Here is a 19,905-nt window from a genome sequence, read left to right on the forward strand (position 1 = left end):
CATCTATATACACTAGATTCACTAAGTGATATAAAACATCTTGGTCATTCTTCCGTGATTGAGTGACTGATTTCATTCTCGGTGTAACTGTCATATAAGTTAATTTCATACAATCTCTTTTGTTTGCAAGAAGGAGACAATAACTACACCAAATTTGAGGGTTTGTGGTAAATCAGAAGAATATTCTAGAAGCAGACTGACCAGGTGGGTGGGACTATCCTGGATGATTCCAGAACTTCCTGTAACAGACCCTCCCGGGGACGCAGCAGGAGGGGTCTCCTGGAGAACTGGTTTAGTGGGGGTCACTACTTCTGGTACTGATAAAAAGAGTAGTATTATAAATTATTGAAGAGTTATTCGTGTGTTAACGGTGATACTAAAAGGGGGGGGGGGGGGGGGGGGGGGGCCTAATATGTACCACGTGTTTACCACATGTAATATGTAACACGTGTTTACCACATGTAATATGTACCACGTGTTTACCACATGTAATATGTAACACGTGTTTACCACATGTAATATGTACCACGTGTTTACCACATGTAATATGTACCACGTGTTTACCACATGTAATATGTACCACGTGTGTACCACATGTAATATGTACCACGTGTGTACCACATGTAATATGTACCACGTGTTTAACACATGTAATATGTACCACGATGTTAATATAATTGACGATTAATGAGTGTAAATAGAACCTTTCTCTTACCGGGAGTTGGTATAGGAGATTTAGCGGTGTCTAGAGAAGTGTTACTCTTATCCACTGAAATAGTGTTTCACTTAGTTAGCATCTCTGTTGAGAGTAGAGTTGGAAAACTGCAGATCATAGCCATTTAAAATAAGTGTAATTTAGGTAAAATGGTCTTATGTAAACACTAAACAGCCCATTAAAAAACACTTACCCTAATTAAAAACACTTACCCTAATTAAAAAACACTTACCCTAATTAAAAACACTTACCCTAATTAAAAAACACTTACCCTAATTAAAAACACTTACCCTAATTAAAAAACACTTACCCTAATTAAAAACACTTACCCTAATTAAAAAACACTTACCATAATTAAAAAACACTTATCCTAATTAAAGAACACTTACCCTAATTAAAAACACTTACCCTAATAAAACACTTACCCTAATAGCCTAATTAAAAAACACTTACCCTAATTAAAAAACACTTAATTAACCCTTACACTTACGTCTGTTTGGTCTCCTCCTGCTTGCTCTGAGTTTTCCTCTTGCTATCATGTCTTTTCTCCGTTTCTCTTCCTCCGTTTCATCCAGCTCTACTTTCCTGAAATAACGAGACAGTTTTGAAACTTGTTACCACTGAAACTATCGCAAGACTTGAGTAATGAACGATTATTTCAGACTTTCCAGAAGGGTCTGTCATAATATGTCAGTACTCTGTTACTTTTCATGTCAAGATTATTTGGGGGAAGAGGGGGAACCCCAAAAATACCAATAGTTTATACCTATTTTGAACTCGGACTCGGAGAGGATAATAGGTTGCCCCCCGGCCCCCATTCATTTATTACAGATACTCATCGTCAGTCACCTAATACCTATGTAGTATGTACGCTACCTCGACTCTAGTTCGTTACATATTGAAGTTCGGCGGGGTTAATTTCTAGTGAAACGTTTTGAAGGCAAAAAACATATTTTGGCCTGGCACAGACCCAGTTTTGCCTTTCTTTATTTGGTTTAGTCTGTCGCTGTAATACCTGTTTTTTAGCCATTTTTAAAGGCATAGAGACAATTTGTTAAGTACTGAACCTTTGAAACAGTTTTGTACACGTTTTAGGGGGGGGGGGGGGGAGGGGGGAAGGGATCAGGGGGGCAGGGGGTGTCACAGTATTGGTGGGCAGAGGGTCACAGTATTGGGGGATGGGGGGGGGAGGGGGGCAGGGGTGTCACAGTATTGGGGGGGGGGGGGGCAGGGGCGGGCAGGGGGGAGGGGGTAGGGGGGTAGGGGGGCAGGGGGGAGAGGGGGTGTCACAGTATAACTTACCTCAGCTTAACAGCGTGTATAAAGATAGGTGACAAGTAAGACATGTTGTGTTGCGACAAACAACTCAAATATGTGTACATCACTCACTAGATGGTATATCTGAATTGTAACTAGCTTAGAGAAGTTTCATTTAGTAACCCGGACAAGATAAAAACAAGGACAAGGCGAATAGAAGAATTTTCTACAAAACAAACGAAAGGTATTTTTGTACAACTCTAAGTTTTAAGTATGAATCAAGTACTGCTTGTTTTATTAACTTCTGTGGCTAACTAATGTATGGGGCAAATAAAGAGACAAAGTCAGAGGAACGGTCAAATGTATATAACAGCAAGAGTGTCGGTACAAACAAAGAAGATCTGGTTTAAGGAAATCTGGTTGAAGCACCCGGAAATGAGCACCTTTATATTAACTACTACTCCACTAAATATAATAGTGTACTGTAGACATTGTATACTGTATCGATTGCTTCGACCAGTCTAGTGGTCTAGTACGTAAGCGTTTCATATTAGATTTACTCTCAGAGAATATTGCGGTGCTGACTGCTGAGCAAAAACTGTAATTCGCCACTAATTTATCTTGCAAACGGAAAATGGAATATTAATATTGAAATGCAGAGTGGTGCAGTGATGTTAAATCTGTAGTACAGTCTAGCACAAATTCATCATTACCTTATATGGCAGTGTCACTATGGTTACATACCCATATATGGCAGTGTGCAGTTAGCTCCAATTCAACACGAGCTAATTAGTTTTAATAAAGTCAGTAACTAACCTGCTATAATAACTGTAACATGACAGGGGTGCGGCAATGACAGTATTAATGACAGTATTAATGACAGTATTAATGTGTATGCAAGAAAGTAGACTTGCAGATTGGCCCGCTTCTCCAGATCTTTTCGCTATAAAATAATGTGTACACTATTTGGTTATCTCTGGCGATAGCGCTGAATCACCAGCGGGATCATTCCCCCTTGCTGTACAGCTCATTCGGAATCAGCGTCCAAAATACAGATTCGAATGGAGTTACTTTCATACCCTCAGGACCTTTCCACAAGATTTTTAAAGAAATTGAGCGGGTGTGCCATCACAGAGAATCGCCAATAATTTTTACTGTCACTTAAAAAATGCTAATAAACACTAGCAGGAAACCGATCGATTCGTATCTAATTAAACCGTTCGATCAAAAATACGGCTTTTATGCTTTACAAAGAGTTCCATCAGAATTTTAGATTCGATAAATTGTTGACAAAGCAACAAATTCACTTGCACCATATCTGTTGTCGGCGCCCCTAACAACACCACATCAAATAGACTAGTGACCATAATATCTTATAATTGGACTTACAACAAAACATTACCAATGAAATATAACAGCTTTATTAGGATAGATCAGAATTTGAGTTGAAACGTTCAACGAAAGCGGTTTCAGCAAAACTTTTGTTTTTTCGAACCAGACTACAGGCGGGCAATGCAAGATGGGGAGGAATATTAGGGGAATATTAGAGGAATATTAGATCACAAAATTCAGTTATTATGCTGCAGGTTGAACTTCTGGAAATCAAAGCAGTTGAAAACACGAACACGAACCAGGAATATGATTTATTGTCGTTTCGTGTACCATGTTTGTCTGGTGTCAAAGAGAACTGCAACTTTGAGAGAGTTTTAACATATTATCTTGGACGATATATTGTCATTAGTTTGGAGACAGAGGCTTACGGACGTGTGACAACGAGTAATTTGAAATTGGTTGCAATACTGGCTCACTAACTATTTAGTTTTGTCAATTTGGTTACTGGGAAGGTAAACACCAAACCATATATACTAATTACAGATCAGCATCACTAAGTTGTTAAAGCTCACCTCATTCAAATCTTATGATATTGTTATTATCTTAACAGTTACTATTGTAGCTTAAGATTTTAAATTTGTATTCCTTGTATTCCTTGTATTCCTTGTATTCCTTGTATTCCTTGTATTCCTTGTATTCCTTGTATTCCTCTCCACAATTTACTATTACTAACCTGTTTGTTAAGACTGAGGGCGTGGTTCGTTTGTGTTCCGGCAACTGTAACCTAGCAACTGTAACCTAGCAACTTTAACCTAGCAACTGTAACCTAGCAACTGCAACCTAGCAACTGTAACCTAGCAACTTTAACCTAGCGACTGTAACCTAGCAACTGTAACTATAGCTCACCCCTCCACAATTTACTATTTCTAACCTGTTTGTTAAGACAGAGGGTGTGGTTCGTTTGTGTTCCGGCGACTTCTTCAGCTCTTTGTGTTTCATGAGCGATACTGCTTGTGCTGCGAGTAATGTCTTAGAGAAATAGTAGAAAATGAGTGGTATAGTGCCTGTGACACCACAAATAGATCGTAAGTTTTAGAGAAATAGTACAAAATGAGTGGTATAGTTTCTGTGACACCACAAATAGATCGTAAGTTTAAAGTTAGACTGTCATAACGTCAAATAAATTTTAAAAAACCTAACAGCTAGCTTATCATTAAATTCAATCGTTGTGGAAGAAGAAGTAATCTTGAACCTATTCTAATAAAAGTCACTCACGCTCAGCGTTCTTGAAGTTCTGGTAAAGTTGATCCACGAATGTGATAATACTAAGCTTATCCAGCCGCCTCTTGTGGAAATCAATAGGGTCAATACTTGGCATCAAGCCAAGTTCTACAGCTGCTTTAGTTGCTTGCTTAACGTTAGAGTACGGGTCGTTCAGCTGACCCATCTTACTGAAATATTCGTAAAGTTTAAGTCTCTTGGTTCAAGCTGATCAATATGAATGTTTTTATGTAAGGAAATGCTCAGAGGGGGGGGGGGGGGGGGGGGGGGGGGTTTCCCCGAGTTTTATTGCATTTCTCAATTCCCTATTAATTCAATCATAACAGTGCAGAATTCCTTGCACTTTGAGCCCTCACACACAAATACATTACATCACAAACACGCGAATTCCTGGGATACCAAATGACACTCACATTAATTCAGGGCAGTATTTGTGGATGATAGCACAGAAAGCCTTGCCGTCACCCCACGAATCTTTCAGATCTACGATAGCTATGTCTTTATAACTGTCTGTTTCCTTACTGGCCCAAGCTGAAATACATTTGTGAGATTAGTACAATTAGGAAAGAAATAATTAGTGTACACTGTACATGTATTTTTAGCCCCCTTTTGCACTTGGCAATATGGGGCAGCTGTCTGTATCCGATTTCATTAATTAATTTGTCTAATTAATTTGAAACATGCTGCGCGTAGCACCAGCGCGCGCGGTATGCAAGATCTAATGCGCTCCGCTCAACCTGAACCAACATATATCGCGCGTTCCGTTTAGTCTACTTTTAGCGACCTTTACACTTCTCAAGTGGTCTTAACATTTGATGTCTCGTGATATGAAAAGGGTTGCACCAACACATAAGCAAGCCAGGGGTGATAATGATATTTGTGTCGCAACATCTGCTGAATGCAAGCTGCAACTACCGATAGGCCGTGTAAAACACAACCTGTAGACATAGCATCGTCACGGGGGTCAAACAGTTCAAGCCTTAAAAGAACTTATAGCATATTACAGCAAAACTCGATTAGAGGCAAATTGTTCATACTGGAACAGCAGTTATGCAGACACAGCGTAACTGTCTTACAGGCTTACACACGCACTCTTAATTTCTGGATTTTCTACCTTCGTAACCGTGGTAACTGGTAATGGTAGAAAGTGGTACTATATCGTTTTGACCATAAACCTCCTTGCCTCTAAGTACATGTATCCGTTATTGCCACGTCAGGAAGACTATAATGGATCTTGCAGAATTAGTTCGTTAAAATATTGGCTGGATAGGAGGAGAGGATGTTGTAAAATGTAACGTTAAATTGAGAAAGCGCGGTAAAAAGGGCGTTTCAACTGTTCTCAAGGTGTTTCATGACACTTGGAGTGGGGGGGGGGGGTGGAGCTGACGGGGGGGGGGGGGGGGGGGGGGGGGTGGAGCTGACGGGGGAGTGTGGGGGGCGGGGGTAACAAAATGTATCAAGTTTTAAGGTTGGCTTTTGCAGAAAAATAACATGGTATTTTTGAAAACATTGGACAGTACATTACATAGGCACCCATAACACCAGAATTTCACAATTGGATACGAATCATGATTCGACAATGTGAGACGAATGAATCTGCATACAATCCATATATATATGAATTGTCAAAAACACAGTGCTGATGTGTCATTCGAGTGAACTTTGCACATATTTTATACATAATATATCGTATCGGATAATGCTTTTCTTTGGGCACAACAACTTTAATTTTACAGTGTCTCTTCTATTATGTTATATCATGTACAATGTAAAAGCATTACAAGGTTTCCATCTTTAAATCACTGTGCCAGCCTTTCTAGCTGTAGAGTGTATAGTAGTAGTAGTAGTATAGTAGAGTGTATAGTAGTAGTATAGTAGTAGTAATATAGTAGTAGTAATATAGTAGTAGTAGTAGTATAAGTAGTAGTATAGTAGAGTGTATACTGTATATTAATGCTTTTCAAACAATATGTTGTCAGTCAGATGTGTTTTCATTTTAATAATAACCGAATAAATACGTAAGTCAATCAAAGATACTCTGGATCAAAAATAAAATTGATTTAGAAAAAATAATGAACAATTCACCTAGCATGACAAAATGATAGCTTTGTAGATCATATACTAATTATATGATATAAAGACACATAATAAGATAATATGAAATGTTTGCTGTCCTTAACCTAGCTATTGGTATTCTACAAAGTAAAGTTTTAAAATTAGTCGGATCCCAACCGTTCTAAAAGGCTATCTCGTTAGCTTTTCGTGTTAAAAGCGATTTCTCAACGGTTATCACTTCTCTAGATGATTCTTAAAACATTTGGACTTTATTGCATTTTTGAAATAAATGCAATAAGGGCGTTTTCGGCCGCACCCTTTTTCAGGGTTTCGCGGTCACTCGAATTTTTGTATTTCAGTCCAGGAAGGTCTTAAAGACTATTCCGATACACCAAAATGTGCCTAATAGCCACATTTATATACAAGTTATGAAGCAACATATATCTTAAAATGCTTCGTTTCGGAAATATGGCCGAAAAACGGTTTTTGGCTTGACGCAGTTCATAATTTCCGTGATTTTTGGCATTTCCGCCTAAGAAGGTCGTAGAGACTATTCTGATACACTAAAATGTACATAATGGCCACATTTATATACAACTTATGAAGCAACATATACCCTAAAAGGCTTATTTTCGGAAATGTGGCTGAAAAACGGATTTTTGCCGAGCAAAAAATGACAATATTCACAAATGGGCTATTGGACTGTTAACTAGAACGGTCTTAAAGACTCATGAGCAACATAGCATTTGTCACAAGATGTAAGATGAGTCACTTTGTGTCCAGACACCTACAAAAATTAGAGAATGATCTACTTTATTGGGCATCTCTCTTAATGGGCCAGGCCAGCAGCATATTTGTGTCTTACGAAAGGGCGATTTTTCAAAATTACGGTTTCTTTAGTAAAGGTCAAAGGGTTGGCAGCTAACAGCGAATTGGTCGCAATTGGCGACTCATACACATCATGTACTCAAAAACGCTCACTTTAAGAGTCATTAGTAAATAACTACTACATGATTTGTGAAAACTCCAACAATTTTTCCTAGGTACCAATTTAATTTTTAAATATAATATGTGCCAGACCAAAATTCAACTTCAAACTTTTTATTTATTTATGCCATGAAACCATGATATATGTACCAAGAATACTATACCGGACCTAAAATAAATCAGCACTGGATCTGGTCCAGATTGTTGCTCGACCGCTGACCAGTACCCCACTTTAAAATTATGATTGATTTCGCTGTCTCGACCAATATTGGTCTGTAATCCCTGGTTTGAGATCTGTTGGCCGCAGTTTAATAATACCGCAGTGGTTTGGTTCGCATAGATTTTACCATCGTATGATAATGTGTGTCATTTGCTCGTTTTTAATCAAGTGGTTACTGGCTAGCTCTTTTGTTATTACAGCTGCCTCGAGATCTTATGGGGGGGGGGGGGGGGGGGTCAACCTCATTTTACCTCATTTTACCTCATCCCAATTTTGCCTTTTTTGGCTGGCCTCATGAGGTAAAATGAGGTAAATCTCGGCAAAAATTTTAACAGGTAAAATTCTCTAAATCGTCAATTTAGTCACGAAGGATTATGGAAGGAGTTCTAAATGTGTGCTCCTCTAATATAAACAGTAGGAAATGATTAACTTTAGTCGAGGTCTCAGGTCTCTACAATGTCGGGAAGTTCCTGCAGGAATTTGTGCATTGCGCTTGAAGCGCAAGATTCACAGCGCAAAAAGCGAAGGTCGTAGAGACATGAGACCTTGACTAAAGTTAACCATTTCATACCATTGCTATAAGAGTATGCCACTTTCAGAGTCCTGAACACACTCCCATATCTCTTAATCGTCAATTATATGAATTTTACCTGTTAAAATATATCTTCTTTTACTGATATCATTTTAGTTTTAAAACACTGTTAGTTTTAAAGAAAAAATAATACTTCACACTAAACTAACACACAATATGAGAATATAAAAAGGAAGGTTTTCTTGGAGACCTGGATCGAGCATCAAAATAGTGTACATTGCTACTGTCATTGTCAAGACTCAAGAATAAGAGGGTCTAGTTGTGGGATTATGCTGGATAACAGATATGATAAGTGGTAACATCCTACAAAAGAATGTTAGCTTACTAAGGAATTTTCCTCTTATTGAATCATACAAGAAGTTAACTAAGTTCCTCCTAGTCCTAAGCATTATCTTGTTTCAGAGGGAATGAGTGATTTAAAAAGATGAGGCCGAAGAGTTAGTTGTGAAGAAGGCATTTGTACTCTGTAATTTCTAAGCTAATTTTTTTCGATATTTTTAGCTATTTACTGATCTTGTCTTGACGTATCAGCAAGAGATCACTGGACCTCGTTAGTTGTTAGTCATGTTATGCTGATCCAGTTAGTGACCAGCTATGAAGTAATCATTCGACCTCATTTAATACTGATCCTATCAATGACGAGCTATGAAGTAATCAGTGGATCTCGTCAATGCTCATCCTGTCCGGACTGTCACTGACGAGTTATGAAGAAATAAATGAAGACCTCATTAATTCCCTTGTTCCAAGTAGATATTCCTCTGGTAACAGCCCCTTCTGAACATAATATTATGAAGATTCGAAAACCTAGTCTACCTTAATTGAAACTTGCTGACTGCATTGGAAAATGGAGAACAATCGAGAAATGATAATCAGTGCCAGGATATAATCAAAGTTGAATTTGGAATCCAAGGAAAACCTTCCTTTTTTATATTATCATATTGTGCGTTAGTTTGGTGTGAAGTATTATGTTTTTTTAAAAAATTAACAGTGTTAAACTAAATTGATATCAGTTAAAAATGATATATTTTAACAGGTAAAATTCATATAATTGACGATTAAGAGCTGTAGGAGTGTGTTCAGGACTCTGAAAGTGGCATACTCTTATAGCAATGGTATGAAATGGTTAACTTTAGTCAAGGTCTCATGTCTCTACGACCTTCGCTTTTGGCGCTGTGAATCTTGCGCTTCAGCGCAATGCGCAAATTCCTGCAGGAACTTCCCGACATTGTAGAGACCTGAAACCTCGACTAAAGTTAACCATTTCCTACTGTTTATATTAGAGGAGCACATATTTAGAACTCCTTCCATAATCCTTCGTGACTAAATTGACGATTTAGAGAATTTTACCTGTTAAAAATTGGTGAAAAATATGGGCGTGGCCCAAGTCAGTATTATACGAAACCGTAGAGACACAAATAATTTTTTGGTTGTTCCCGACCCTATAGAGCAACTAATTAGAGGTGATATCTAATTATTTAAACGAAAGGTGGTTTTGTGAACCGCCCTTTATTCTACAGCGAATCATGAACATTGAACATGTACATAAGAACTTAGAATTGTATGAAGTATGAGTTTATATGAGTAATTTATTATAAAATTACCTTCCACTATGCAATTTCGACTAAATTCATGTAGATATCCAATCCAGTTCCATGCACAACTGTTGTTTACATTTGGTCTAGTTAGACACAATTTGTTTCAGAGTGACTTGATAATCGCAATATCAAATTAAGATATTATTTAAATGGTCCATGTCATGCAATGCGGAAATATCACCATAAATTGGCAACTGCCAAAGTGACACTAAAGTTATTGCTAATTCCTTTACAAAACTTAGCAAGTGCTATTTACAATATCCTAATGGATCATGGAAATTGAAATGTTCAATTTTCTTTTCATAAATAATAATTGGGCAATTCCACGATAACGGTAACCAGTAACAAAATAATAAAGTTTGGAGGTGGTTTGGGAGAGATAGAAAATCTTTAAGATATTTGACCATATTTTCAGGGGCAAAAAACCGTTTGTTGATATCTAGCCTAGTTTAAAAACTGTAGCGCAGCAAAGTTGGCTTAAATTTAGTGTATCTTTAGTGTGAATATCCAGTTATTTTCCGAAAGATTTTAGGGAGCTTTATTAATCGTAGAATTCAATATTTTATCCTGTATATCAACCTAGTGGGCTTCAGATAGAAGGCAAGCCTAATTTTGAGGGCCAAATTTCTTTACTTTTTGAGTGTCTTATGATCAAATTTTTCCTCCTCGCGTGTGAATAACGCTACCAAATAGTGAAAAATGTTTTACTGTGGCTACACTATAAGTCTGTTTGATTCGTAACTCTCTCTCTAACGGCAACTTTAGTCATCTATAAAGGTCAGAAAATTTCATTCGTTTTGTCACACTGGAAGTGCAAAAAGTAGGGGTAGTGTGATTCACAGGTAGCGTAATTCACAGCTTGGTAGTGTAATTTACACAGCGGAAAATTAATAAAACAAGTGGTTTAAATGCTTTGTTGTGAAATAAATTGTACTTTCAATACTTCCAGGGCAATTCCAGGGACCTATTTTCAACAACTGCCTGAAAGTATTGGTAATTTAATCGAAATTAGGGTTCCGCCAGGGCAAAATGTGCCACTTTTAGACCTTAAATCGCAAAAATAATGATTTTTAAATGGATTAGGACATCAAAATTGATTTGAAAGTGTTTTATAGTCATTGTTAGGTCTGGGAACACTTATTTGAGTAATTTAAAGGCTTATTTTCAGAAAATATCAGCAATTTGGGGCTAAAATTACCTTATTTTCTTGTCACGTAACTAAATTTTGCTCAAAAGAGCAGTGTTTTTGCCCCAAAAAATTCTAATTTTTATCAAAAACCGTGTATAGAGGTATCAAATTGAAGCTCTTGATGACCTCTTCACATTAAAAACACAAAGAAGTAGTTTAGAATTGATATAAGTGATAAAATGGTCAAAAAATGGATTCAAAAAGTTATAAATTTCACCCAATTTCTGTCTAATCATGAACCTTTGAGATATCATAAAAAAATCATGCCACAATATTACACTGTACGTTTTTCTAGGATTACTCTAAATGTCCTATACTTACAGATAGATCAACTTATAGATGCTTACCAAAGTTAATTTGCAACTTATTTTTGTAGTTTGTCCTAAAAAATGGCAAAAAATTGCCAAAAAACGCAATTTTTGACAAAAAATGAGGTAAAATTAATATTTGAGGTCAAATATCCATTTAATCACTCTAAAAACCTTTTTAAACGTTATTTTGGGGCAAGATACCCCTAGAATACATGTTTTGTGGTATATCATACCCCTTAGTCATGCCTATGTCTTATGTCTACCTCGCATGGGCGCCCGGACCACTGTGGTATGGCAGTAGGGTGTAATCTACACCATTACCAGTATCTAATTGGACCAATTAGTAGTCAATTTAATTTAAAATCAGTAATAGTCAGTCTACTTCACCATTTTACAATAGCAGCAACCAAATTAAGAACAAGCAAACATCAATACAACGCACAAACAGAGCAACTGGGCAGAGTGTGAGTTACACTACGTCCAAATGTGAATAACGTTTACTTCCTATATTGTCCCTGTACTACACACATTCCACAAATTTATGTTAGGAAGAACATAGGAAGTTGAAAAAATGTGTACTTTATTGTGATCAAGCCTTATTGTAACTTCTGCTATTACACTGGGGCACGAATTGCAATTTTAAGGCAAGATTTCTAAAACACCAAATTATGCCTGTGAATAACGCCTACTTTTTAAAATGCTGCTCACATAAAAAGTATAAGAGATAGACATTAAACTTTTGTTGCCACATCATCACAAACGTTTAAACTTCATTCTGACTTTATATTATCATGCTGCTAATGTTAGCCTACAACTAGCATGCAATTAAAAGCTAAATTTTGTGCAAAGTGTGAATTACACTACGTGGAATTGCCCAATTATAATGCGAAGTTTTATTTACCCCAAGTTTGGAGAGCAAGTAGGTTAAACTGGGAATGCCCCTTCCCAGGGACCACATCACCCCTAATAAACCATTAAATATCATGGGAGACCATGCACAGCCTCGAATTATAGTATAATGACTTCGAATAAACCTTTTTTGTCTCTAAAAAAAGGCTTAGAAAACTAAATTTATTTACCTCATTTTACCTCATTTTACCTCATCCCAATTTTGCCTTTTTTGGCTGGCCTCATGAGGTGAAATGAGGTTGACCCCCCCCCTCTTATCTAGGGCACTAACACATTAGTACTAGAACATTAGAACTATAATTCTAGAACTTCAGATTAAGATTACTTGGCCGAATGGCAGGGTTCGAGATTCGACTCTAAAACGCTCAGTTTAGGAGTGATTAGTAGATAACTACTGCATGATATGCGAAAATTCCAACTAGACAAGGATCATGCTTAATCAAAGTGTTCCTCGACTTGAACTTAAGTCTTGTAACCTACTGGAGTTTGGGCCACTGAATCGAATGTGACCTGATATTAATTTTAGGATGTCGGGAAATTCATTAAGATTTTTATTCTATGGTTTTAAATTGTGCTACGAATCCGACTTTGAGTTGATAACACCGAATTTCCTGTTTGACTCTCAAAGAGAGGAACCGAGGCTCAGGTTCCTCTTTTTGGCTCTGAGATTCAACTTTAAGATCGGAGTTCGGTGATCCTCGCGTCGGAGATCATGTAAGTGTAACATCAGTACCGGAGATCAGACTTTTTGCTTGATATTGGACCTATAAATCTAATTATATATTCGAAACAGCACGGGATGTAACCAAGGTTAATTTAGATAAGATATACCAGCTTTCGGGGTTACAAGACCTTATGAAAGGCAGGCAGAGCATCCTAAATCCTCATACTATCCTCACGTTGACCATCTAGGTGCAGACTCCAGCTATTAGGCCCGAGATCCGTCTCTTGTCCCGTATTGTCCCGTAAGTAAGAGATCGTTCAAATTTTGGTCATTAAGACCCCCCGCTCTAAAATCCACTTTACCCACAGCTGGAAAAATTTCACATGTGAAACCTAAATAGCCAAATCAGCATCTCGAAACCTTCTATTATATAAACCCCGTGATCCTACTATAAGCTTATAATTTATAAAGCATTGCATGCCGAAATTAAGATTCACCTCAACTGGTGATATGAACCTGGTATGTTACCTGGATGCCCTCAGTCAAATCTCGAACCCTGCTAATGCTATTCTGCCAAGTAACCTTTATCTGAGGTTCTAGAATTACAGTTCTAATGTTCTGTCTGTGCCCATGCCCCAGATAAGATCTCGAGGCAGCTCACTGCTGTAATAACAGAAGAACTAGCCAGTCAATGACACGCATTATCATACGATGGGAAAATCTATGCGACTGAAAAAAGGATATGGGGTCATTCTGAAGTACTGGTCAGTACTGGTCAGTGGTCAAGCAACAATCTGGCCCGGAAACAGTGCCGAATTATTTTAGGTCCGGTATTCTTAGTACATATCATGGTTAAGATTCATGGCATGAATAAATAGAAAGTTGAATTTTGGTCATTACATTTTGGCTAAATTGGTGCCAATAAAAAATTGTTAGAGTTTTCACAAATCATGCAGTAGTTAAACTTATTAACTAATCACTCCTAAAGTGAGCGTTTTTGAGTACATGATATGCATGAGTAGGCAATTGCAAACAATTTACTGTTAGCAACTGACCCATTGACCTTTACTAAAGAAACCGTAATTTTGAAAAATCGCCCTTTCGTAAGACACAAATATGCTGCTGGCCTGGCCCATTAACTAATTAATTAATTAATCTGATTAAGAGCTAGATGCCCAATAAAGTAGATCATTCTCCAATTTTTGTAGGTGTTTCTGGACACAAAGTGACTCATCTTACATCTTGTGACAAATACTATGTTGCTCCTGAGTCTTTAAGACCGTTCTAGTTAACAGTCCAATAGCCCATTAATTGTGAATATTGTCATTGTTCGCTCGGCAAAAATCCGTTTTTCAGCCACATTGCCGAAAATAAGCCTTTTAGGGTATATGTTGCTTCATAAGTTGTATATAAATGTGGCCATTATGTACATTTTAGTGTATCAGAATAGTCTCTACGACCTTCCTAGGCGGAAATGCCAAAAATCACGGAAATTATGAACTGCGTCAAGCCAAAAACCGTTTTTTCGGCCATATTTCCGAAACGAAGCATTTTAAGATATATGTTGCTTCATAATTTGTATATAAATGTGGCTATTAGGCACATTTTGGTGTACTGGAATAGTTTTTAAGACCTTCCTGGACTGAAATACAAGAATTCGAGTGACCGCGAAACCCTGAAAAAGGGTGCGGCCGAAAACGCCCTTATTGCATTTATTTCAAAAATGCAATAAAGTCCAAATGTTTCAAGAATCATCTAGAGAGGTGATAACCGTTGAGAAATCGCTTTTAACACGAAAAGCTAACGAGATTCCGTTTCGTCTCAGACTAAATGTTTAAACGTTTTTTTGAAATTAACCATTGAAAGTGTGATATATTCAAGTTACATGCCTGTTGCCACAAGATGTTGAATCCCAATAACAGCTCTCATCCATTTAAAATGAAGGTATAATAGCGGGGGGCCTTGGGGAAGGGGGGGGGGAGAGGGGGATGGCTCATTGTTGCAGAGTAAAACTTCATAAAGTCATAACGTGGTTAATTCTGTTCGTTTTGCTCTACGGGTGTGTGGCCCCCAGAATATAGGTCGCTTTTTGAGCACTTAGAAACAGGTGTTAAAACTACTTCTAAGCATGTTTAGGGGTGTAAATATGTACATAATAACCCTTTAAATGTTTCTTGGGTAGTTGAAAATAATTATTAGGTTTTAAAGTGTACTTTTTTTTCACCTGTAAAAATACCATTTTTTAACAGGGCCCCCAGAATATAGGTCCAAACATCTGTTCCTAAGTTTTTCTAAAATTGTCACAGACAGTTATATGCAGTCAGAATATGTTGCTGAGACTGTATTGATGATGCCAATCGCTCCAGATACTAAATTGAAATGGTTTAGAGTATACTTAATAGCAAAAAACCAAAAACTACGGCCCCCAGAATATAGGTATGCAAAAATCGTCCTCAAATACTCCATCTTCATACATTTTGATGATGCCATCTCTTCAGCATATCTTCTTTAACTGTTTCTCATCACTACCCCACATTCCTCAATGCTCAGGGTGACAGAGAAAATGCAGAATCTTGGTCGCTATTTTTTTTTTAAAACCTATATTCTGGGGGCCATATACCCGTAATGAGTAAAATCTTTAATTTTACTAGTTAAAAAGCTTTCATGCAATCATTTAGTAGGGATCTTAACTAAATACTTAAATAAGATTGAAGGAGTGTCCCTGGATATGATTGAGGGGGGCTGTTTTTATCTGTATCAATACAATGTGCACCTCAATGACTGTAAATCAGACATTTTTGGCCGCCAAATTTTTTTAAAGGCCTAACTCAAAATTCTGCCCCAAAACGTAAGGTCATGAGACAATTCTACGTTGATTCTAAAAATTTCATGAGAAAATATTTTAACCCTATTGAGTTCTATTGTTTTGAGCGAAGTCAGTTTGAGATATGGGCGATTTTGTTCATTTTTTGCGATTATTTGAACACAGAATCCACAGTTAGGTAGATATTGAGCTGATAATCATAGAGAATGTGTAGTATATATGCTTACCTTCCATATAAAGTTGGTTTCATTCAAAAATATTGATATTTGACCAATTTATGGACCAAAATCGATCAAATTTGGTGCGTATGCCCAAATATGGGCATATGGTTTTTGTTTTTATCCCATAACTCGGCCAATTTTTATCCAATTTTGATAAAACTTGATATGTGGGTTCAGGAGACTAGTAGCTACAAGTAGAGCATCCCAAAGCATGGTTTTGGGCATGTTCAGGGTTTTTGACCAACCTATATTCTGGGGGTCGTATAGACCTATATTCTGGGGGCCCGTAAAATTGTGGTGGCCATAACTTTTTTCCAAATTGTCAGTTTGCAGATGTCTCGATGAAAAGATAGCTTAAAATAATACTTATACTCATACCAGTAGTCTTAATGGCATGTGTTGGACAGATTTTTGTCATGACAATTTTTCGCCATATTTACTCCTCTAGAAAATGACAACATCGTTTAAATCTTTCGCTGTCATGACCAAATATACCAAAATACCTCATGTAGGTCCAAAATTCTTATCCAGAAACATTAGTTACATGCTTTACTCCAACCTAGCAGTAACAGATCCCATTAGTATCGCTTATCTTGGTTAGAACTGTATCCACTAACATGACCTATATTTTGGGGGCCACCTATATTCTGGGGGCCATATACACGTACAGCGTATTATCTCATGTACGATACAAGCTGATAAACTCTTTATTGAAATGCAGAAGTTGGCACTGTGTACATGTAACAGCGTGATCTATAAACTGTATCAGTACAACAGCTATATCATAATAGCATGCTCTTCACGTATATTGGCATAATTATCCCACCTTTCTATTGGTGCTCTAGACAATACAGTGATTCAAAGTATGTTAGAAGTTGGTGGCATTACTTGCTATACAGTAGGTACACTACCTGCATTACTTGTGAACAGGCAGGACTGGTTAGTTATATGACGTGTGGGAAAGCAGGTGGGCGTGGGATTGCAGTAAATGTGAGTCTGAAGTGTTGCGAAATGTTTTAAATTCTATTGCAGGACACGTGATAATATGGACTTGAAGAAACTAGTAACCGATTGAAAAAATGAAACGTTATAACATTAACCTTTTGTATTAATAGCAAAAATAACTATTGGACAACACATTTAAATTTGAACGGTTTGAAAATTGTTCGATCGTTCGCGTTCGTTTAAAGTTACGCTTTAGTGCGCTTACCTAAACTAAAAACATACCAAAAACCACTAACCTATGAACTGTAACCTAGCAACTGTAACCTAGCAACTGTAACCTAGCAACTGTAACCTAGCAACTGTAACCTAGCAACTGTAACCTAGCAACTGTACCCTAGCAACTGTAACCTAGCAACTGTAACCTAGCAACTGTAACCTAGCAACTGTAACCTAGCAACTTTAACCTAGCAACTTTAACCTAGCAACTGTAACCTAGCAAACTGTAACCTAGCAAACTGTAACCTAGCAAACTGTAACCTAGCAACTGTAACCTAGCAACCACTGACCTATCAATATGTGTTCGTGAGAGTTGACATCGTTAGCCTGGAAACTGTTGTTGTTATTGTTGTTGTTAGGACCTTCATCAGTGAAGCTGGATAGTTGTCGGAAATCAGCTCCAATAGCTGCTATCTCTCTCATTATCTGTTCACTGAGGGGTAATTATTATTATTAATATTTATATGATATCTCCCTAGTGGGGTAGTAGGGTTACTACTAACAGTAGTACTACTAAGTAGGGTGTACTAACAGATATCTGTATCTCCCTAGTAGTAACTAGTAGGGTCTACTTAGTACTAACAGTAGTACTAGTGTGTACTACTAACAGTCTCATGATCTGCTGCAGCCTTTACATAATTATTATATATAGTTTTTATATTTAAACTGACACAGAAATGTATCGTTAAATTGCTGTATAAAATTTGACTTCATTTATTTATTTCATTTCTTTATTATAGGGGTAATCATCTTAATTAATTTAATCATCCAGATTATTTATATTTCATCTCCATGAGTTTTATCAGAAACTGTCCACATTTTGTCTCAAAAATATAATGAAATGAGACAGACTACTACATCTGACTATCTCAATTAGGGTATAATCATTTTAAAATACACGTATCAAGAACACGTCGTGTAGTAACGTGTATTAAGATCAATAGATCATGTTTAAGTGTAGTTCAGAGGAACCGAGAACCCTGTGGCTCTGAGTTAGTGTGAGTAGCGAGTTATTTGTTGTGTTGTTTTGTGGTTAATTAAACGGGTTCCAGAGTAACATTCCAGTGTAACATTGTGTGTCCTACAGATTCCATTAAACACACCTTCCAGTGGGTAATTAATTACAAGGTAGAAAGGGTAAATATAGAACATAGATCCGGGAAAAGAATATGAGCTTTAATGGTCATGGTGGTAAATGGTAGCATTAAAGCTATCTGAATAAAAGGTTCAGCTGTAAAACAAATTTCTGTAGAATAACTGCATGACTACCAAATAACAATTAGTGACTACCAATTAGTGACAAACAATTAGTGATTAACAATTAGTGACTAAGAAAATGTGAGCAATATATATTATAGGACTTATATTATTATAGGTGCATTCTGTGAATATAAATATTTATACTATAAAAGGAAGAACAATGACCCCCCCCCCCCCCCCCCCCCCCCCCTAGCCTCACCCTCCAATGACTATTTTGCTTCCCAGCTACATAACAATAATAGGGGATTATTTGATAGGGGGTTAACAATATTAGTTACCAGAGTTCCACAAGAATTTGGTAAAATACCGTGTGTTCTCTCTGAGCAGGGTTATATTATTATGATGGAATGAGCTTCTCAAGCCCTGATACGAGTTTGTAGGGTGCAGTTGTAGGATTTGCTAATATATATTAGTTGTATATAAGTTGTATATAAGTTGTATATTAGTTGTTAACTATGTGTCAAATATTCCAGCCATGTTAGGTGTAAACAACAGTCACGTACATGTAGTGTACACACTGAACTCACTGAATAGTCGGCAGAGATTGAACTACAAGTACGAAGTATTAAACACACATTTATAGTTCTTTAATGTTATAAACCTATACTGAATACTGAGTGCACTGCTATATACCTTATACACAGTACAATACGATACATAGATCGCTGGTATTTTAGAAACTTGGTAGACGAAGGGCTGTAAAGAGTGCTGAATGTGGGGGGGGGGGGGGGCCAGGGGGGCACCACTTTTATCACAAGGCTTCAGCCAGGGTGCCGCTTATAGTCCCACACCATGAGCAGCCCACACACAGCTGCTATTATAGCTTTACCGCAATTCGTTCCTGTGGAATCTCAGGAGCTCAGTGCATACCATATTTGAAATACTATTTATAAATATAAATATACATATAATATACAAATATATATTCCATATACAAACGCATATATAATATACTAGTAGAAAGCCCGTGGTCAGTGGTCAGGGATAAAGCTAATGGTATTCTGTGAATGTCACTTTTTATCGCACCAATAACATCCAACCCACTTGAATATACAGCCGATTATACACACTAAACACGACGGAATAACCACAAAACCGATCATTATGTCGTTCCAATAACCATTGCACGTGCACGTGCGCGTTCCCGCATATAACATCTAATATGCATAAAGAAGCTTGTAATATCACGCTTATTACAGGTCAATACACACAATCTAATATCAAGATACTAGCTCTACCAGACAAGCCTGGAGATTGTGGAGATTGTATTAA

At 37.2% G+C, this 19,905-nt stretch overlaps 1 protein-coding gene across 1 annotated transcript in view; it reads right to left on the reverse strand.

The window, feature by feature from the left end:
* LOC134825432 (MICAL-like protein 1) overlaps positions 1–19,905 on the reverse strand; it is a 36,834-nt gene that overhangs the window by 8,357 nt on the left and 8,572 nt on the right. Inside the window, exons 3-9 of the mRNA XM_063837608.1 lie at positions 17,664–17,806; positions 4,999–5,116; positions 4,580–4,755; positions 4,236–4,320; positions 1,206–1,300; positions 716–769; positions 202–317 (exon numbers count right to left, since the gene is read on the reverse strand). Of these exons, the coding sequence (XP_063693678.1) occupies positions 202–317; positions 716–769; positions 1,206–1,300; positions 4,236–4,320; positions 4,580–4,755; positions 4,999–5,116; positions 17,664–17,806 (787 nt within the window). The remainder of the gene's footprint in view (positions 1–201; positions 318–715; positions 770–1,205; positions 1,301–4,235; positions 4,321–4,579; positions 4,756–4,998; positions 5,117–17,663; positions 17,807–19,905) is intronic.

The sequence above is a fragment of the Bolinopsis microptera genome, chromosome 13, assembly GCF_026151205.1.
Source record: "Bolinopsis microptera isolate Bmic1 chromosome 13, MBARI_Bmic_1.0, whole genome shotgun sequence".
NCBI classification, from domain to species: Eukaryota; Metazoa; Ctenophora; class Tentaculata; order Lobata; family Bolinopsidae; genus Bolinopsis; species Bolinopsis microptera.